The 21448-nt window shown below is 37.1% G+C and overlaps 1 protein-coding gene across 1 annotated transcript; it reads right to left on the bottom strand.

Moving 5' to 3' along the window:
• Window positions 1-1881: 1881 nt before the first annotated feature.
• Window positions 1882-19969, bottom strand: Spryd7 (SPRY domain containing 7). Its single transcript, XM_046454276.2, has 5 exons — window positions 19792-19969; window positions 14404-14520; window positions 11356-11522; window positions 6788-6890; window positions 1882-2227 (listed from the first exon to the last, which is right to left on the bottom strand). Exons 1-5 carry the CDS (start codon window positions 19895-19897, stop codon window positions 2130-2132), a joined length of 591 nt encoding a protein of 196 aa, XP_046310232.1. The 5' UTR covers window positions 19898-19969; the 3' UTR covers window positions 1882-2129.
• Between the last annotated feature and the right edge of the window lie 1479 nt (window positions 19970-21448).

Raw genomic sequence — 21448 nt, 5'->3', positions numbered from 1 at the left:
ATATCATTGCTTCTTTTGTAACCCTGTTCTTCATGAGCTAAAATTACTGTGAAAGTCTGATGAAAATGCATAAATAACACATAGCTAGTTCAATTCTTTTTTTTTCCCCTTCTTGGTACTAGGGATTGAACCCAGGGGTATTTAACCTCAGAGCCATATCCCTAGCCCTTAATAGTTTGAGACTGGGTCTTACTAAGTTGCTCAGGATCTTACTAAGTTGCTCAGGGCCTAGCTAAATTACTGTCTTGCCTTGAACTTGTGATCCTGTGCCACTGCACCCAGCTAGTTCAATTCTATTTATCTTCAGAGGTAAAAGGTGAGGTTTATGTATATCTATATTTTCAAAGCACATTGTCACTTTTTTTTTTTTTGTCTACCAAATAAACAAATAAGCATTGTGCAGGATTCTGTAGCTTTTGGGGCAAAAATAGCCTGTCCCAAATCTGAGAAAAATTTCAGCAGGCAATCCTTTTCAAAGAATGGTCTCCTGCTAGGTGCAGTGGTATATGCCTGTAATCCCAGCAGCTCGAGAGGCTGAGGCAGGAGAATCCAGAGTTCAAAGCCAGCCTCAGCAAAAGTGAGGCACTAAGCAACTCAGTGAGACCCTGTCTCCAAATACAAAATAGGGCTGGGGATGTATCTCAGTGGTCGAGTGCAACTGAGTTCAATCCCCAATAACGCCCGCCCCACCAAAAAATTGTCTCTTCAGTGGTCTTCAAACCTTAAAGAGTGTTATCAGATCTATCTGAGTGCTTGTTAAAACACAGATTTCTGGCTGCCATACGTAGCAGTTTCTGATTTGGGATCTGGGCTGAGATCTCAGAGTATCCATTATTTTAACAAATTCCCAGATGATGCCATGGCTACTAGCCTGAGGCACACCATGAAAACCACTGCTTCACATTGAGGAAGAAACTACATTTATTCAGTGCCTATGATGATTAAGACATTTTACATATATAATCTTATTAACTGACTAGTTGTAGGATCTCAGCATGTGGGTATAATTTTCCTTTCCTTTAAGTGGAGAATCTTGGGGTATGGAGGCACTGAGGAACTCACCTCCTGAGAAGATAATGACATTACGAGCAAAACTACAACTCAGATGTCCACCCAGTTCTAATGTCCATGTTCTTCTAATACAGTATATTGTACTGCTTCTTGTTCATTAAAGGAGTGAAATATATAAATCTTCAGCATGCTCATTTGAAAAAAGGGAAAGTGGCCATGACTCTCAATGAAACCTAGGCAAAGGCTCAAGGTCATGGAGAAGAATCACTTGTTTCTGAACTTCTAAAATAAGGGAGAAGTGAATTTATTGTACAATTAACAAAACAGGATAAATTTATTTAATATAGAACTGAATATTCCTTAATTACTACTATTATTCATTACAGAAAACATATATTTAAATAAATCCTTAAGAGAATAATCTCATTAAATTTAAAGCAGCATACTATTCTTACTCTAAATGTCTGCCAGTGCACACTACATCATTAATCAACACACTTACTCTGAAGTAACACAGCATGGTGGTCTTCAGCAAAATACTCTGACAAGTGCTAAAATTTTTATCTTCTTTTACAAAGCAAATCAAAAATAGTGATATAACAATAAGCAATTTAAGTTATAAGTGGTACATTAATACCATAAATAGATTTAAAAAAATGAAGTTGCCAATAATATAAATTTGTTATTTTGTTATAAGGTATATAAAAAAGGCAAGGAGACACAAAATTACTGGGCTTCAGATTTAAAATAATTAGTGAGATCTAAATTTCAGAATGACAAAAAAATCACCCAACTCTCTATCTCTATCAAAACAAACACTTTATATAAGAAAGATTCCCTTTTAAATATTTATACACATATCACCATTAATACTGTTAATAAAACTCATATTTATTTAAATAAGAATTAATAAACTGCCCCAAATGCTGATTTTTATAGCACAAAGCATAATTATTTTAACTCAACACTTTGGGTGGCATATTGAATACAATGCTTCTTTAGATAATATTAACAAGCAAATTTTTAAGAATATAATTTCATCTACAGGTCAGATAAAGCTTTATTAAATGGTAAACACTTGTAACAGTGCAGAAATACAAGTTTCAAAAATAATACATTCAGAAGATCTGCTGTTCAAATAATATTTTCTCAAAACCGGGTGGAGGAGTATGATAAAATTCACTGAACTGGCAATCCAAAATTGCACTGTCATCAACTAGAAGATAGAAAAAGAAAGAAAATAAATTAGAAGCAAACACCTTTGGAATGAATGCATAATTACAAAATCTACTGTTTTTGGACTAGGGATGTAGCTCAGTGGGAGCACCTGCTTAGCAGGCATGAGGCCCTGGGTTCCATCACCAGCACCACAAAAAAGTTAAAAATAAAAATAAAATAAATTGTTTTCTTAATATCATAACAGGAAAGAAGAATAAACCTTTCTGTTGTCCAGGCTACAAAATCTATTAGTATTTAGTAAAAACAAACAAAAAGCAAAATCTATCAAAAACACTGGAAGGGTATACATCAAAACATTATTAATAATTATTTCATGCCAACTGCAGTGGCACATGCCTGTAGTCTCAGCTATTAAGGAGCTTGGGGGAAAGAGGATCTTAAGCCCAGGAGTTTGAGTGCAGCCTGGACAACAAAGAAAAACCCTGTTTCTTAAAAACAAAAACCTCCAGATGGTGTGAATATGGGTATTTCAAATATTTTTGGTATTTTCTCAATTTTATATAATTAAGATGTATTATTTTATACTATAATGGCTTTTTGGAAAAAATTATGGATTCGTGGGAATTTGCAAATATACTATAAGGAGTCTCATGTATCCTTCATTCAGCTTGCCCCAGTGGTAACATCATATATTCTTATACTACAATATCCCCAGGAAACTGACACTGATATACTACTGTGAACTAGACTACAGGTCTTATTTAGCTTCTTCTACATGTTTTTGTTTGTTTTGTTTTTTGTGGTAAATGGATTTAATCCAAGGGCACTCTATCACTGTGATATCCCCCTAGCACTCTTTATTTTGAGACAAGATCTTGCATAGTTGCTCAGGCTGGCCTCCAACTTGCAATTCTCCTGCCTCAGCTTCCTGAATCACTGGGATTACAGGCATGTATCACTGTGTCTGGCTTCTTATAAGTATCTACTCAAGAGAAATCAATGTGTATATTCATACAAAGGCATAAACATGAATGTTTATACCAACTTTATTTGAAATGGTCTAAAACTGGAAACAGCTCTAATATCTACTAACTGGTGAAGAGATAAACAAATTTTAATACATTCACACAATGATCTATATCACTTGGCAGTAAAAATGAATGAATCAATGATACATGCTAAAATATGGATGAATCTTAATTATGCTAAAAAAAGAAACCAGACAGAGAAAGAGTACAAACTGTATGACTCTGCTTATATATTACTTTAAAAAAAAGCAAGCTAATCTAATGACAGAGAGAAGCTCCATAGTTGCCTGGTTAGTGTATGGTTGGGGTGAAGTCAGGGAGAGAGTAAGGAGACGTGAGTAGGAAGAATGACAGGGACAAGAGGAAACTTTTGGGGTGAACATGTACGTTATCTTATGATGATGATGAAACAAAGCAAAATATCATGAGAAGCAAAATAAGCACATAATTGGTACTAACAAGGAATGCAGCTGTGGTAGGGGATGTATACTGGGTGCTGAAAATGTTCTGTGTTTCTTGATCTAAGTGGTAATAATGTTGAGTGTTCACAGTTTTTGTTAAACTGCATAAATATGTTCAATGAACATTACTATATATTTTATAGTTCAGAAAATAAACACAGAAAGAAGTACTAGAATTGACATTCATGAAGTCACCAGTGATTTTAATAAGGTTGGTTTCAATGAAGTGATGGTAATGACAGCCAGCAGGGTTGCAGAGGAAATGAATGATAACAATAAAGTTACTGGGTTTAGGCCCTTCTACAAGAAGTGTGGCTACTCAGAAAAAGGTGAACACAGGGCTAGCGAGGGATTCAAGTTCAAGTGAGGACCTCTGAGATGGAAAAGACTCAGAATGTTTATAAGCACAGGAGAAAACTAGATGACATATAATGTAGACAAAATAACTGAAGTCCTAGAGTTGGTGAGTTTGAAATCTAGACCTCATTTTCCATGTGAAAGGAACCATTTCCTTTGAAATGGATGGAAATACAGCAAGATTAGAGTCATCCCCAAAAACTTCAGAAGGAAAGGGAGGAAAGCTGGAGTTTAAAACTAACAATCTGTTTCTTTATAAGTAGAAGGCAAGAGCATCTATGAAGATGGGTAGGGAATTCTAGAAATGCAGTGATGGTCTCAAATACACAGAGATGTAAAAGAATTGCCAAAACTATTAAGAGATTAAATTAGACTGGAAGTCCTGACTTTGAATAACATTTCTTCAATGTTATGCAGTTTTTTCTTACAAAGGCTGAATTTAAGAACAGAAAGAATGGCTGGATTATTCTAGGAATGGGAGGAGATGGAAGGCAAAGGGAAAGGGAATTAAGTTGGATTTGAGTTTATCAAATTCAAATTGAAAATGCACTTCACTACATATAGTTTATGATCTTTTAACTTTGCTTCATTAAAAATAATGCTGAATAAGCTGGGCATGGTGGCACATGCCTGAAACCCCAGTAGTTTGGGAGGCTGAGGCAGGAAGATGGCAAGTTCAAAGCCAGCCTCAGCAATGGTGAGGTAAGGTCTCAGTGAGACCTTGTCTCTAAATAAAATAGGGCTGGGGATGTAACTCCGTGGTCGAATGCCTCTGAGTCCAATACCAGGCACCCACGCCCCCAAAAAATGCTGAATGAAAGAAGTACTTTAGAATAATTTTATTTGGTACACTCACTTGTATAACTCAGTCATTTGACAGGTATTATTTCATTTCTCAGGCTAAACTATTTAAAATATCAAGCTACATTTCTACCTATTAAGTAAATAAAGGAATTACAGGGTTTCCCACTATGCAAAAACATTAACAGAAATTAAATTTAAAAGCACTTTTACATGCAAAGACACAGAAGGCAAAAATCATTGAAAAGTAATTTTTAGGAGAAAAGAAGACTAAAACCTAACTACAGAATAAATCATAGGGCTGGGGTTGTGGCTCAGCGGTAGAGCGCTCACCTAGCATGGGCGAGGCCCTGGGTTTGATCCCCAGCACCATATAAAAATAAATAAAGATATTGTGTCCAATTACAACTAAAAAATAAATATTAAAAAAAAAAGTAAATCACAGGCTGGGAGTGTAGTTCAGTGGCAGAGCACTTGCCTAGCATGTGTGAGGCACTGGGTTCAATCCTCAGCACCACATAAAAATAAACAAATAAAATAAAGGCATTCTGTCCATCTACAAGTATAAAAATTTTTTTAAAAAAAGTAAATCACAAGCTTTGATTATTATATTATCAAATATTTGTATTTGTTATTGTATATTTCTGTGACATAATAGTCTGTCATCACTAACATTACTATCTTTATAGTAAACGATCCCCCCAAAGGTAATTTTTATTATGACCCAAATCTAAGAACTTTAAAGTAATTAAATAATAAAACATTTTAAACTTACTAAAAGTTGGAAAAATCATATGCTTATTGATTTAGAGTAAAGCAGAAATGAGTGATAAAGCCACTATGGTTATTTTTTTTCTAAAAAAAGAGAGACATCTTGGTTTTTAGAGATAAATGCAAAATATTTATGAACAAAATGATAAAATGTCTGGTATATGCCTCAAAATAATCTAAGGAGGGAAGGAAAAGAATTGGAAAAGAGTGGGGGTAGATGAAAGTCTACTGGCACAAGTGGTAATTGTTTGAAGCTGGAGGATCAGTATATGAGGTTCATCATACTAGCCTCTTTACTTCTGTACATGTTTGAAATTTTCTATTAAAAAAACTTAAAGTAATTAAGTAGTACAGAGTCATTTCTTAAGTAACCCAATTCTTGGAAGGACATACCTGCACACAAATGTTGGCACTTATACACCTACAGCTAGTAAAAGCAAAACAATCAATAAGAAACTAGTCTAGGTTACCATTTCTTTCAGAAGAATGTTAACATTTAGGTGATTTTATAAAGGTAATAAATGCTCATTCTACATAAAAGTCCCATATCCAGTTCTAAAATATTCTTTATAATTACAATTTCAAGTTATTAAATTCTTCTTAGTAACTGGCAGAAAAAGCTTTGTAAATTCAGCAGAGCTTTTTGGAAAAGGATATATGATGAAAAGATAATATGGTTATTGCGTACCTAACTATAATCATTGTATTTAGAAAGGTCTTTTTTTTTTTTTAAAAAAAGAGGCTTTTTAAAAACTTTATTTTATTTATTTATATGTGGTTCTGAGGATGGAACCCAGGGCCTTGCACATGCGAGGCGAGAGCTCTACCGTTGAGCCATAACCCCAGCCCCTAGAAAGTTTTTTAAAAAAAATTTTTTTAGTTGTTGATAGACCTTTATTTTATTTATTTATATGTGGTGCTGAGAATTAAACCCAGTGTCTCACACTATGCCAGGCAAGTGTCTACCACTGAGCCCCAGCCCCAGCGAGAGGTTTTTTTTTTTTATGTGGGGAAAAATATTCTTCATTCTGCAAAGAGGAAATCTAAGAGCATGTATTCTATGTAAAAAAGTCCTTATTAATAACTTGTCCGAACTTATGAATGATTGTTATAAAATTAGTGTGAATGCCAAACAAAAGTTAACATACATCTAATAATATGAGAAATATTTTAGCTTACCATAAACAACTGGATACACTGTCCCTCGTATACCTGATGCAGGACAATGCATGTTTTTTCCATTCAAATATACATTTAATTCTACATGGTCATATGTAATACCCTATGAAGGAAGGAAAAAATAAAAAAGCCCCATAAGTATTAGAAATCATGAAAGCAAGAAAATAAACAAAAACCCAAGCATAGGGTCACTTTAGTTTCCATTAAGGGTTTACAATCTGTTAGAACTCCACTTAAACTGAACTATAAAAATCAGTAGAGATTGTGTAGGGGAAAAGGCCAGGTAAGATCCCCAGCATTGACAGTGTAGCTTAAATCCTAATATTATTATTTATGTAATCTGGTTTTTATACTTTGAAAACAAAGTGACATAAGTGATGTAAGGGCTGCATGCCATAAACAGACTTTTTTTTTTAGCGGGGGGAGTACCGGGGATTGAACTCTGGGGCACTCAACCACTGAACCATCCCCAATCCTATTTTGTATTTTATTTAGAGACAGGGTCTCACTTAGTTGCTAAACACTTTGCTGTTGCTGAGGCTGGCTTTGAACTTGCAATCCTCCTGTCTCAGCCTCCCAAGCAGCTGGGATTACAGGCATATGCCACCATGTCCTGCCAAGACTTTTTAAACTCATAAATGAAACACTGTTCTTTGCTGGGTGCATGCCTGTAATCTCAGCTATTCAGGAGGCTGAGGCAGGAGGATAGCAAGTTAGAGGCCAACCTCAGCAATTTATAGAGAACTGGACTCAAAATATAATTTTAAAAAGGGCTGTGGGTATAACTCAGTGGCAGAATGTCCCTGGGTTCAATCCCCCAGAATTGCACAAGGAAAAAGAAACAACAACAACAACAAAACCCACTGTTCTCTGTAGAATTTGATCTTAAGGGAGGAAAACTCGAGGTTTTCATTATTAGGTCCTATAACCTGTTAGTGTTTTCAAGTTGTGAAGAAATGTCTTATATAACTTTATTTCCAAGAAGAAATCTACCCTGGTCTAAAAAATGTCCAGTATATTACTAAGGTAAAACTAGTTTTTGTAATTAAATAAGATTGGTAGCATCAAAAAAAAAAAAAAAAAAAAAAGTAGCTCCAAAGATTTAAAATAGGGCTGGGGTTGTAGTTCAGTAGTACAGTGCTTGCCTACCATCTGTGAGGCACTGGGTTCGATCCTCAGTAACACATATAAATAAATAAGAGTATTGTATCCATGTACAACTAAATATTACACACACACACACACACAGCTTCAAAACAAATAATGGAATAAAAGTATATTACTTTATTTAAAATTTTTTTGTAGCTGTAGATGGACAGCATGCCTTTATTGTATTTGTTCATTTATTTATTTTATGTGATGTTAAGGATTGAACCTGTGCCTCACACATGCTAGGCAAATGTTCTGCCTAGAGCTGCCACAGAGCTACAGCCCCAGCCCAAAAGTATATTACTTGTATACATTACTGATGGTGGGAAAAGAGCATAATTAGTAATAATAATTATTAAAATGCTACAGAACATTTAAGATCGCCTAGGTACTTCATATGTACTCACTTAATCCTCAAACAAGATAGATATTATTAGTCCCATTTTTATCAATGTGGTAGCTAAAGAACAGAAAGGTTAAACTTGCACAGCTAGGAATGGCAGAGCTGAGATTTAAATTTATTCAGGCTGGTTTCAAATACTTGCTTTTAAATCACCATGACATACTGCCTCTCTTTATATCTTTATACAATATAGGTTGGGCATCTCTATCTGAAACTTTTTGAGGGTTGACAATGATAGCACAAGGGAAAAATTCCACACCTGACTTTCTACAATGGGTCATAGTCAAAAAACACAGGCACACTAAAAATATTGTATAAATTACTTTTAGGCTATGCATTTCCTGTTTAGACTTGGATCTCATTCCCAAAATACCTAATTATGTATATATAAATATTCCAGTATCGACCAAAACCTCAAATCAGAAACACTTCTGGTCTCACGCAGTTCAGATGAGGGATACTCAACCTGTAGTTACTAACTAATGACAAAAAGAGATCTTTCCTTTGAAGAAGTAAGAAAAGACAACAGAGATTTTCAATTGATAAATCATTGCAAACCAAGAAGCAAACTACTTCAAGGATTTCTGAATGTGGATAAATTATATCACTTTAAAAGGTTTTTAGAGGTAGAAACAGATCTAACAGATTTAAGTCTTAACTTTTTCCCTTTCTAGATAAGATAGCAAAGGCCCAGAAAAGCCATTGTGTTAAGTGCTATACAAGTTTCTCCTCAAATTTGATCAAAGCTAGGAATAAACAATGATTTATTAAAAATTTAAAAAATTGAGAAAGATGAAGAGTATATAGATTGTCTTTGCTTCATTTTAGTTTATATATTTATATATAATAATAAAGTTAACTAATGCCCAGGATTAGTTTTTTTAATGATGAGGTCTGTTTTAAAAAAACAAAAACCTAACTATATAAGAAAAGAAAGTATGTTAATCTCTTTATGGGACTATAGGAAATGTAGCAGTTCAACAAAGTAGGTTATAATCCAGGCACCCTTCACCACTAGGTAGCAATATACTCTATTGCAAGCAAGTGAGTTTTAAATCCAAGTCTCCAGCAGAAAAACAAAACCTAGTACCAAAGAAAGGCAAAGTTTAATTTAAGTATTTTCTAACTTAATCTGTTCTTTTATGTGATCTAGAAACTGGGTTTGATTCTGCCATGATGATACTAAAAGCACATAAGAATGTTTTTCCTGTCTTATAATTCTTTCTACTTTTTGCCAACTGTTAACAATTTGGCAAAATTTCTTCTCAAGAGTTTGAACACACACACACACACACACACATATGAATAATATTTTACTTTTTGCCTTGCATATATTTCTTTTTTTAAAGATATTTTTTAGTTGTCAATGGATCTTTTATTTTATTTATTTATATGTGGTGCTGAGGATTGAACCCAGGGCCTCACACATGCCAGGCAAGTGCTCTACCCCTGAACCACAGCTCCAGCCCCGCATATATTTCTTATTTTTTAGTTCTTCTTTTATCAGAATGGGTATGGAAATTTACAGTGTAATTTAACAATGCTGACAGGCTAAAAATGACATTCTTAGATCTTTCAATCTGTGATATCAGATATCATGAATGAGATAAGATATGAAGGCAAGAGTAACACACAGAAGTTCAGCATATTAACAAAGAAAAACATTTGTTACTGATTATTCTTATGTTTGAATTTCATCTTTTAGTGTAAATAGGTTGACAGCCTTAACTCCAAAGATTTTTTTCTTTTATGAAATAACCATTTAAATAAAGATGTTCCATATTATACACATCTGGCAATGATCTATGAATATAAACAAACTACTTAAAAAAAAAACAGAACAGGGAAAGACAGGTTTTAAAACAGGTTATGACTTTTGTCTCCTTTTCTTCAACTTAGGAAAAAAAAACTTCAAACAATTAAAAACCCTGTTTTTCATATTTTTTTTTAAGTTGCAGAAGAGAAGATTAGACCACAATTAAAAATTTTAGGGCTAGGAATGTGGCTGAATGGTAGAATGATTGCCTCACATGCACAAACCCCTGGGTTCAATCTATAGTACTACAAAAATACTGAAAAAAAAAAAAAAATCCCACACTTTTCTTTTAGTCTTTCTAAAATCCTGTATAATTCAATAACCTGTATTTGTTTTGTCTGGGTCATCTTATTAGGAGAAACTTTCCTTCATTATTCAGATTCCTTTCACCTTGATAATTAGAACCAGGAACCCAAGGTTCTGTGTACAAGAGTATGTTGGTTAAATGAGACTCTAGGACTCTGTTCTCAATCAACAGCTAACTTGGCTTGGACTCTAGAGACAGGGTTCTAGGCTAACATGAGTTGAGAAGAAGTGTCTAGGAAAAAAGATGAGGTCTTTGGGTTGCATTTTTAACAAGTTGCTTTGGTAAAGAGTAAAGTAAGTCCCTTTGGGAAAGAAAATAAAGAATTCTTATAACATGTGACTCTTAACTTCTAAAAAAACCTTTTCTACAATTAAGTCTCAGGATTTTCAGTATAGTTCTCTGAAGATTTCTGAATGTGGAGGAGGTTTAATTAGATTAAGTTTAATGAAGACAGCCACTTCTAATTTAAAAATGCTGTAAATTTCAAACAGATGTTCAATAACAAATTAAGTATTTCCATTCTCAAAAATATCTACTATTTTCTAATACAAGGTCAGCAAATGTTTCAAATTGGGGCCAAGTTTTCTCTGATGTGACTTCTAGAAGTAGGAAATAGTGCTCAGCAGCCAATCTGTCACTAATCTACTTGAGAGGAAGCAAGGACTCCCTCTGATGCCCCCGGCCAGTGGCAGCTCTAGAAGGGAGAAGGTAATGAGGTAAGGCAGTGGCATCTACACCAAGTGCTCTCTCTGGAAACTGTTCCACCTTATTAGATTCAAACCCAGGCTTTGGAATCCAAACTACAAACCCCCAGGCAAAACTGTTATCTACTCAAAGCAACTCAAGTGTAACAATTTACAGGGGATAGCAGCTCTAGCTACTAGAAGACTCACCACCACGTCTCCCTCCTGTGGAAGGCTGTTTGCTGGCAGCCTGTTTTTCTCTTCATTGTTGTGATATAGGGCTCCATCATTTCTCATCACCAGACTGTGCACATCTCGGCCAAGGGGAATCTGATTCAGGTTAACCTTCTGAGTTGCAACACCAATACCCCATATTCCTAAAAATACAATGGTTTAAATGCCCCCCAAATCGAAAGAACGCAAATATAAAAGTCATTTTAAAAGGGAGCATAAACTGTTTTTTATTAAGAAGTATCACATTATCACTAAACTCTTTTCTTTGAATCTTTAAAAAAAATCTTTTAAAAGTAGTTTGCAAAGTGTATGTTTTCTACAGATAAGATGCAGCCTAGGAGATAAGCATTGTACTGCTAAAGTTCATATCTTGACCTAGTTATGTTATACTGAGCGAATTAATTAATGGCTGATTCCTCATCTGTGAACTGTGGAGTCTAAAAGTACTCACTTTATAGAGTTAGGAAAAGATAAGATCCAATAAACCAACCAAAATAGTGAAGTATTAAAAAAAAAGTGTGTGTGTGGGGGGTAAGTATTATGTATAAAAAAATGCCAGTTATTGCATTATTCTTCTCTTTTTTAAAATATTTATTTTTTTAGTTATAGGTGGACACAATATTTATTTTATTTTTTTGTGGGGCTGAGGATTGAACCCAGTTCCTCACGCATGCAAGGCGAGCGCTCTCCCTCTGAGTCACAATCCCAGCCCCCATTACTCTTCTCTTAAAAAATATTTTTTAAATGCTACAGGGCTTGGAGTATAGCTCAGTGGTAAAGCACTTCCCTAGCATGCACAAAGCCCTGAGTTTTGAATTTATACAAATACACATTGAATTTAAGTGGTCTGGAGTTCTCTCAAGATTACCTCTCAGTGAAAGATTACTGTCTTCAGTTTTTGCATCTATAAAAAGTGACAAATAATGTATATTGTTAACAATATAATGGAGAGAAGAAAAATCAATGATAAGGTATAAAATTATTTCCTTATTAAAAGTTGAAGTCAGTGAATTAAAATCTTTTGGTCTAAGTTGACTTTTGAAACAGCAGCTTTCCTTTTAACAGGCCGAACAGAATACTTATATTTTTATCTCAAACTGCTTCCATCTCATTTTTTATAAATCAGGAGAAATTCTATACATGGAAAAAGGTTTAAAGACCATGTTCTCTTGGGGCTGTGGTTGTGGCCCAGCAGTCGCCTAGCACATGCGAGGCGCTGGGTTCAATCCTCAACGCCACATGAAAATAAATAAATAAACCAGGTGTGGTGGCACATGCCTGTAATCCCAGCAGCTCGGAAGGCTGAGGCAAAAGGATGGCGAGTTCAAAACCAGCCTCAGCAATTTAGAGAGGTGCTAAACAACGCAGTGAGACCCTGTCTCTAATAAAATACAAAATAGGGCTGGGGATGTGGCTTGGTGGTCGAGTGCTCCTGAGTCCTATTCCTGGTACCCAGCCCCCCCCCCAAAATAAAATAAATAAAATAAAGGTATTGTGTCCAACTACAACTAAAAAAAAATAAAATAAAAAAATAAGACCATGTTCTCAATATATTAATTTTTTTGGATTGAGTGAGACCATCAGAAACTTGCATGTCTAAACTTCACCATCTTGGCCTTTGAAATAATATGACCATATACTTTGTCCTCCAAAGTAAGACTGTTATGAAAGTAACAGGAGGTGACAATACTAAATTCACAGGATTACACTTGCAGACAGGGTTCTACAGTCTCCTTACTCCTAAAGAACTGTGCACAGCTAGGTTTGGTGGTACATGCCTATAATCCCAGGGGCTCAGGAGCCTGAAGCAGGAGGATCACAAGTTCGAGGTCATCCTCAGCAGCTTGTCAAGGCCCTAAGTAACTTAATGAGACCCTGTCTCAAAATAAAAAATAAAGAGGATTGGGGTGTGTCTCCTGGGTTAAATCCCTGGTACCAAAACAGTAACAAATTCAACAGAACAAAACAAAACAAAAAGCCTCAAACTGTACACAATTGCCTCAAGCTTTCAACATAGGATCAATGCTACAAACTCCAACAATCCATTTATCCTAGGGATATCATTAGGGATGAGATCCTTCACAGAAAATCCACATAAAAATTTTTATTATATTTAAGGCTCAAGCTACTTAGTTTTCTTGAGAAATAAGTGTGTTACACTTGAGAACATTATAGTAACCAGGAATATTTTGCAGCCAGTGAGCTAACAAATGACAGATTCAGATTTATATAGTCCTTTAAGAAAAATCACTATTTAAAACTAATATAGAGGGGCTGGGGTTGTAGCTTAGTGGTAGAGTGCTTGCTTAGCATGTGTGAAGCCCTGGGTTCAATTCTCAGCACTGCAAATAAAAACATAAAATAAAGGTCCATTGATAACTAAAACATATTAAAAAAATAAAAACTAATATAGAAAACAAGACAGGCAAGATGGTACACACTTGTAATCCCAGCTACCTGGAGGGCTGGGGCTGGAGAATTATAAGTTTTAGGCCAACCTCAGCAATTTAGCAAAAAAGGAAGGAAGGGAGGAAGGGAGGGAGGAAGGAAGGAAGGAAGGAAGGAAGGAAGGAAACAAGCCCCAGAAGGATATTCTGTATTATTTTATATTATTATATTATTCAAGGAGTAATAGAGGAATTATTTACTCCTATTATGTGATAGAGTCCTATCATATGCCTGAGTAAATAAAATGGTGAATTTAAAACCTCTTAATAATGCTACTATCTTATATTTACTCAGCATACTCAGTAAGACACTTTCATACTTTTTTCTCACTTTCTGTGAGGGAGGGAAAAAGACAGCTCTTATAATCCTATTTTATAAAAGAGAAAACGGAATCTAATTTAACAAAATTGACTAATTTAACCAGGATCACACAATGACAAGTGGAAGATTCAGGTATTCTAAGAAAGAGTTTGGAACCTTTTTTTATTACCTACTGAATCTTTTTCATATATTTAAAATTTTTCTTAATATTTAGAACAATTAAGACCTGAAATAATAAAGTGCCATTATACTAACCTGTAGACTGGATTTTGAATTCAAAGTAGCTTTTGTTTTGATGTAAAGGTGCACTGGCTAAACAACCTCCTGTTCCACATATTCTTCTTCCATTTTTTACAATGACAACATCTGTTCCTAAACAAAAAATGCAGACACTATATAAAGTTTTATATTTTCATATTCAACAACTAGAGTTAATTCATTCACTTCTAACACTTAGTTCACAAAAAACAGGGTTGTTATAAGTACTCTGAAATATAGGAATACTGATCAATAACTTTAAATACTTAATTCACTGTTTAAAATAATTCACTGTTTTATTATATAGAGAACATTTCTATATAATATTCATTTGTAGCTATAAGTCTTGGTTAATTAAGTTGTTTCAAATAAACTTTAATAACTTTGTATTATGCTGAATATTTAAAATTCTTGTAAGGAAGAAATAGACTAACTCATTTAGTTTTTAGCCAATAAATAAATTGGATAATTTCATAAATATTTTGAAGACATAAACACAAGAAGGTTTAGTAAATTAGTGCAATTTTTAATTCATTCTATCCAGGTGAATTAAATCTACTAATACCAACAGAATGTCTACTAAGAACAAGACACTATACTAATGCATCAGTCAAGTAAGCATTGAAGAGTACACAGAATATGGAAAGGAACACATATCTATGTTGATACAGCTGACACTGAAAAATGTCCCTTTTAGGATCTCCCGCCCCCACTTTTAGGATCTTAAAAGGTTTGTTTAGCTAGCTACTGTCCATCACATGGCTATATGTAAACAGGTTTTAACATCAATAAACACTCTTTCTTCTCATTGAAAATTTTAGTTTCAGCTCAGATAATATTTATAGATGAGAGAAAGAAAAATGCCATCTCCTCATATGTGACTCCTCTACGGATTTGTTTCCAAACCTTGGTTTAGGAAAGCATGTATATCAAAGAACATTAAGAGACAACATAAGTCTAACATGTAATAAATATCCTTTAATACAAAGGGATGTGAGTCCCAAAGCCTGTGGCCAATATTGCCATCTCACTGGCAAAAAGTGCATAAAACAAAGCATATCTAGATATGAGAACTGTATGAGATTCATCCAGAAGTGTTAAATAAAACTACCAGTTTTAGAAGACTGAATTCATATTTAAAGAAAAAACTATTTGGCAAAAACACATAAGAGAAATGCAAAAAAAAAATTAGATTCTATCATTCTCTCTCTTAAGGTTAACATTTAGATTCTATCATGATTATTAAACATATATTAACATCTATTATTTTATAATTAAAAATGTTAAAACCAAATTCTGAGAAAGAATCATAAATAATTTGTATCTGGCTATCCTACATACTTTTTCTTTTTTGGTACCAGGGATAGAACCCAGGGGTGCTCAACCATTGAGCCACATCCCCAGCCCTTTTCACCTTTTATTTTTGAAGCAGGGCCTTGCTAAGCTTTTTAGGGCCTTGCTAAGTTGTTGAGGCTGGTTTTTGAACTCGCTATCCTCCTGCTTCTGCTTCCCAAGTCATTGGGATTAAAGGAGTGCACCACCGCACCTGGCTACTCTACATACCTCTGTAGTTGCAACTGGAGAGCATTCTCCCTGATGGCAAAGACCCTGCAGTGTTTGGCATCTAGTGGATGCTCAGCAAATTTGTTCAATGAATGAATAAATAAGCTGTGCTAAATAAGCACTTTGTAGAGGACATGTAGCATGCTTTTCCTTTCTGGATATACTTCCCCTGGGATCAAACAATTCCAAGGAAGATGATTCAATCTCTGACTTCAGGGTACAGCATTTGATCTAGGTTAAGTCAATCAGTAAAATCCAAATTTCGTGGTTACAGTGATAAATCAAGAGTGGTCATGTGATATAACAAAAAACAATTAGAGACTAGGTGTGAGGATTTTTGCAGAGAAGTATGGAAATAAAGACACTTTCATTCATCCAGGCCCCAGCTACTCTGGAGGCTGAAGCAGATGGATCACAAGTTCAAGGCTAGCCACAGCAACTTAGGGAGACCCTGGTCTCAAAATAAAAAGTAAAAGAACTGGAGATATAGTTCAGTGGTAGAGTGCCCCCAGGGTCAATCCCCATTACCTCAAAAACAAAACAAAGAAAGACACTCTCATTCTTTTTATATCTGAATGAGGAAGCCTACAGCCCAGGCAGCTGCTTCAAGGGTTCTTGGAAGTTAAGCTTCAGGAACAAATAACAGAAGTTAGAGGAAAGAAATGAAAAGAAACCAAGTTGTTGGTAGCACTGAGTCTTTCCTGAAGCCAGGGCTCCCTTTGTACTTTTCAATTACAAGTACTAATAAATTTCCTTCACTATTTAAACAATTCTGAGTTGTTTTTTTCACTACCCGCAACTGAAAGCATCCTTATAAAACATATTTCCAAAGATTATACAAACAAATGGTAAATTCTTTTTCTTAACCGGCAGTGAGTGGTCTGTGGTTCTCCCACATTACTAAAACCTTTTAATAACCAGCTTCTATAATAGATAACTTAATGTCTTGGATTTCATCCTTGCTAAGTTAATAGAAATACAAGACTTTCAAAACAATATAGTCTGCCAGGTGTTGGTGGTGCATGCCTGTAATTCCAGCAGCTTGGGAGACTGAGGCAGGAGATCCTAGGTTTGAAACCAGCCTCAGTAACTAAGGGAGACTCTATCAACTTAGCAAGATTCCTATCTCAAAATAAATAAATAAATAAATAAAAGCAGTTCAGTGATTAAGTGCCTTTGGGTTCAATCCCTGGTACCAAAACAAAACTAAATAAAATAATATAGTCTGCTCTCAGGGTTGAAATCACAGAAACAACTCTAACATGGTATTCTCTTATTTCAATATTATTTTTTCTGGGCTGGGGCTGTGGTTCAGTGGTAGATCGCTTGCCTGGCATGTGTGAGGCACTGGGTTCAATCCCCAGCACCACATAAAAATGAAATAAAAGTACTGTGTCCACCTACAACTAAGAAAAATACATATTTAAAAACTAATTTTTATCTCCACAGCATTCTGTTAGGCACTGAGATGTTTTATATAGAAAAATGAATATGTTCAGAGAACATTCTGGGCCATTTGTGAATCACTGGGGAATCATTTTAAGCTTATTCCATTTCTCCTTACTAAGTAAAAAGATACTCTGTATTTGGATCTATGTGATATGCGTAGTTTTGGAAAGTCAAGTCCAGAATATCATAGAAATACGGCCACAGAGTATGTTTTAGAAACATTAGAAATTTCCAATCATGTAACATTCCCTTACAAGTAGTAGTCATGGGAGACACTGATTTCTAAAAAGTTAATCACGATTAAAAGCAGCAAATAAGGCATCAAAGAAGACATTCACAAAAACTATGCCACAGAAATTCCAAAAGAGGAACATCATCAAAATAAGTGACTACGCTAAAGGAGGTATCATTTAGATATGATATGTAATAGACTATTTAAAAAAAAAAAATCAAAGCCAGGCAGTGAGTGGCATGTGAGAGGCTGAGGTAGGAGGATCACTTGAGCCCAGATCAGCCTGGGCAACAAAATGTGACCCCACTTGCGGGGGTGGTTAGCCATCACATTCTTTTTTTTTAATATTTTATTTATTTTTTAGTTTTTGGCGGACACAACATCTTTGTTTGTATGTGGTGCTGAGGATTGAACCGAAGCCGCACGCATGCCAGGCGAGCGCGCTACCGCTTGAGCCACATACCCAGCCCCACATTCTTTAGGTTATCTATATAACATATCCAAATACATGCATATTGGCTTATATTTTCAAATGAAGATCAACATGTGCTTGAAACTCTCCTCTCATTTTTTTCAAGTTCTCAAATCAGGCTTCTTTGGGATTAGAGAACTTGAATTTACTAAAGACAGGTAACGAAAAAACTTCCATGCACATAGAAAATCTGATGATGGGATCACTCTACTATATTTGTAGCTTAAAAGGGCTGGGCAGCGTTGGGGAAGGCAAACAGTGGAATGAGTATAACCTGTTTCTCCTACATAAGACATAGGCCAGAAAAAAAGGAATGTTCTAGAGTACACTGCTGAGATTCAAAAGTCTGACAGTAGAGAAAGGAAGAAGAGCTACGGCTGCTTTAAGTTGCAGAAGCAATATATGGTTGCCCTTTACTGTATCCCCAACAGTTAAAACAATGTCTGCCATTTGTCACAAAATAAACATCACTTCAGTAAATCAATAAGTGAAATGGAAATGTTTTCAGACAGGATCTGAATATCCACTGTCTATAAATACATTGATAAATAACAGATATTTATTTATAATGAGGTTCTGCACTACATGTGAAAGATCTAAGAACTGAAAGCTCTGTAAATACCATCATACAAGGTAGTAAACAATTATCACATATAGTACGTGCTATCAAAATATAATGGAAAACGGTTCCAGAATATAAAGAATCTGAGCAATAGAGTTGTGTTATACATATTAAGAACTGTCTTCATTATTTGTCTTTGTTATACAATATACTTTACACACGAGACATTTGAAAAGGCAGAAGTATATTTAGACTAAAATAATTCATATTATTGTAGCTTAAAGGGGCTGGGCAGCGTTGATTTTAGTATCCTAACTAAAATCATCATATTGGAAAATCTCTCCTGCTTGAACCATATATTCTAGACTATACGGAACAGTAGGTGGTAAAAGAGGCTACGTAGGGGAGAGGAAAAATGTTAGACGAGAACTTACTGGCGGGGGAAAAAACACTGAAGCGATGGAGCAAAGTGCTGACTTATTTTGCAATGCCTAACCTATTGGGATGACGCCAGTTAGATAAAATTACAGTACTTCCAACAGTGACTAAGGGAGAATCTAGCAACGGGAGCTTTTAGTCGAAATAGCATGTTCTGACCTGAGGTGCGACTTCAGGCTTCTGCAATCTGCCTTGTTTTGACTTTGGGAGGTGAGGGTGGAATTGCTTCCAAAAAACCCCAAGCTTCATCCTATACGTGATGGGGCTAAAGTGAAACAACCGATTGTCAGGGCAGAAGACCCTAACGCATTCCGAAAGTGTGCGAGTCCTGAGAGGCGTGCCACACGCGAACGCGGTGAGGGCGCCTCCGCTCCCCTCGCCTGGGGACACCTGACACCTCAGCAGGAGGCAACTCAAGGAGCAGGTCAACACACCCACTCCCGACGCCAGCCAGGGAAGGCTGCGCAGCCTTGAACACAGCCCGGCCCGATGGAGGCGGCCAGCGACAGGCGAACTCCGCGAGACTAGAGAGAGGGTGCCGCGGCAGCGAAGCCGGGCGAGGCGGGGTCGGAAGCCTGGGCGACGCGTGGTCCCTCCGACCCCCGCCTTGCCTCCCGCCCGCCGCCCCCAGCCTGGGGCCGTTGGGTATGGGAAAGCGAGGGCCCTTACCCATGTGCTGCGTGTCCAGCTGCACAGCCGGCATCTCCTTCAGAGGGATGTGGCCAGTCCCGCCGTCTCTGCAGCACCGCAGGCAGCACAAAACCGAAGCGGCCATCGCGCAGGGACCACCGCTCCGTCGCCGCCACCGCCCCTATATCGCGGCGACACCGCCCCTCACCGTGCCGCCCCGCCTCCTGTCCCCGCCCGAGCGCAAGCGGCGTGTGGGGCGCAGAAGCTGGCACAGCGACGCCCCTGGCCCGGAGGCGCAGCGCAGGCTGATGCTAGCCGGGCCGGGAAGGAGTGGAGGATAGGCGGGCTGGGCCGGGGAGGTGGGCGGAGTTAGTGGCGTGAATGGATGGAAGAGGGCGTGGCGGGCGTGCGGGAGGCGGTGTGCGCCTGCGCACCGGGTGGTTTTCTTCCCCCCCCACCTTGGGCGGCTTCACGCCCACCCCTAACGTTGACCGGTGAGGCTGTCCCTCTGCACCGTCGCGGTTTCTTGTATGAGTTTTTTTTTTTTTTTAGTTCTGTTCTGTTCTTTTTTTTTTTTTTAAAGATGGGGTCTCGCTATATTGCCAGACGGGTCTTGAATTCTTAGGCTCCCGCGATCCTCCTGCCTCAGTCTGCTGTGTAGCTGGGACTATAGGCGCGCGCTCTCCGCCCGGTTGGATGTCATGTTTTTAAAACTGTGCCTTTTTGCTCCACCATTATTTAACGCGCGGATTGACAGAAACAGGCCAGGACTATGGGGAGCTATTCAGAGTGACCTCCGAGGTTTCCCTTGTTCACCCAGGCCTGAGCAAGCTGTGCCTCCTAGGAGAGTCTATGTACTTCTCCAGGGGTTGGTTTCTGAAGAATTTCCGAACATGCTAACTGACGCACACGGGTGCCAGGAGAAAATGCCTTTTGGTGATTGCACTGTGGAGTACAAGCGGGGCCCCACTGCATTTTAGGTACAGAGACGTACACGTACATTCCCTGTCCGTTGGTGCTGCGTGATCCGGGGCGCCCTAGGAGGGGACCCAGTGGTCGCTGCGGGAGGGCGACTCTTGACGGGTCTCTTTCAAGCACAGGTGCATTGACGATTCCAAGTGAAGGGAATCCTGGAAGCTGTGGGAAGACTACTTGGACCCCTATGGAACCCCTCTGTACCTACCGTCGCTCGTTCTACTCCTTTTTTTTAAAAAAATTAATTAATTTATCTTACTTAGGTATATATGACAGCAGAATGCATTTTGATTCATTTTACACAATTGCAGCACAACTTTTCATTTCTCTGGTTGTATGCCACGTAGAGTCCTACCATATGTGCAGTCATACCTGTACTTCGGGTAATGATGTCCATCTCCTTCCACCATCTTTCCTGCTCCCATGCCCCCTCCCCGTCCCTCTCTCCCCTTTGCCAATCACAGTTCCTCCATTTTTTTCCCATTCCCCTCCACCCCATTATGGATCAGCATCCACTTTTCTTCCAAGTAGAAGGCCACGTGGCTGTCAGTTGTCATCTCCTTCCCCCTTAGACCATTCTTCTTTGGTAGATTTTACACTTCATATACCATAAAAACCACTAAAGAAAATCCTGAGCTTGATGATGAACTACACTCTGATATACCACTTGGCGTCTGGAGATGATCTGGGAAGGCCTTTAGAATTAACTGAGCTCAAATAC

Source organism: Marmota monax, unplaced genomic scaffold, assembly GCF_021218885.2.
Source record: "Marmota monax isolate L192 unplaced genomic scaffold, Marmota_monax_Labrador192_F-V1.1 WCK01_AAM20220418_F8-fsc00011, whole genome shotgun sequence".
Taxonomy (NCBI): domain Eukaryota; kingdom Metazoa; phylum Chordata; class Mammalia; order Rodentia; family Sciuridae; genus Marmota; species Marmota monax.
The sequence above is the reverse complement of the archived record's forward strand: the minus strand, read 5'-3'. Positions and strand labels throughout refer to the sequence as shown.

What these genes read in the sequence shown, in the direction of transcription:
- Spryd7 (XM_046454276.2), bottom strand. Translation starts at nt 19,897, where the DNA reads ATGGCCGCTTCGGTTTTGTGCTGCCTGCGGTGCTGCAGAGACGGCGGG. An exon ending in GCTGGACACGCAGCACATGG is followed by an intron (nt 14,521 to 19,791) that starts GTAAGGGCCCTC and finishes TTTTTTGTTTAG; the next exon opens with GAACAGATGTTGTCATTGTA. An exon ending in AGTGTATCCAGTTGTTTATG is followed by an intron (nt 2,228 to 6,787) that starts GTAAGCTAAAAT and finishes TCTATCTTCTAG; the next exon opens with TTGATGACAGTGCAATTTTG.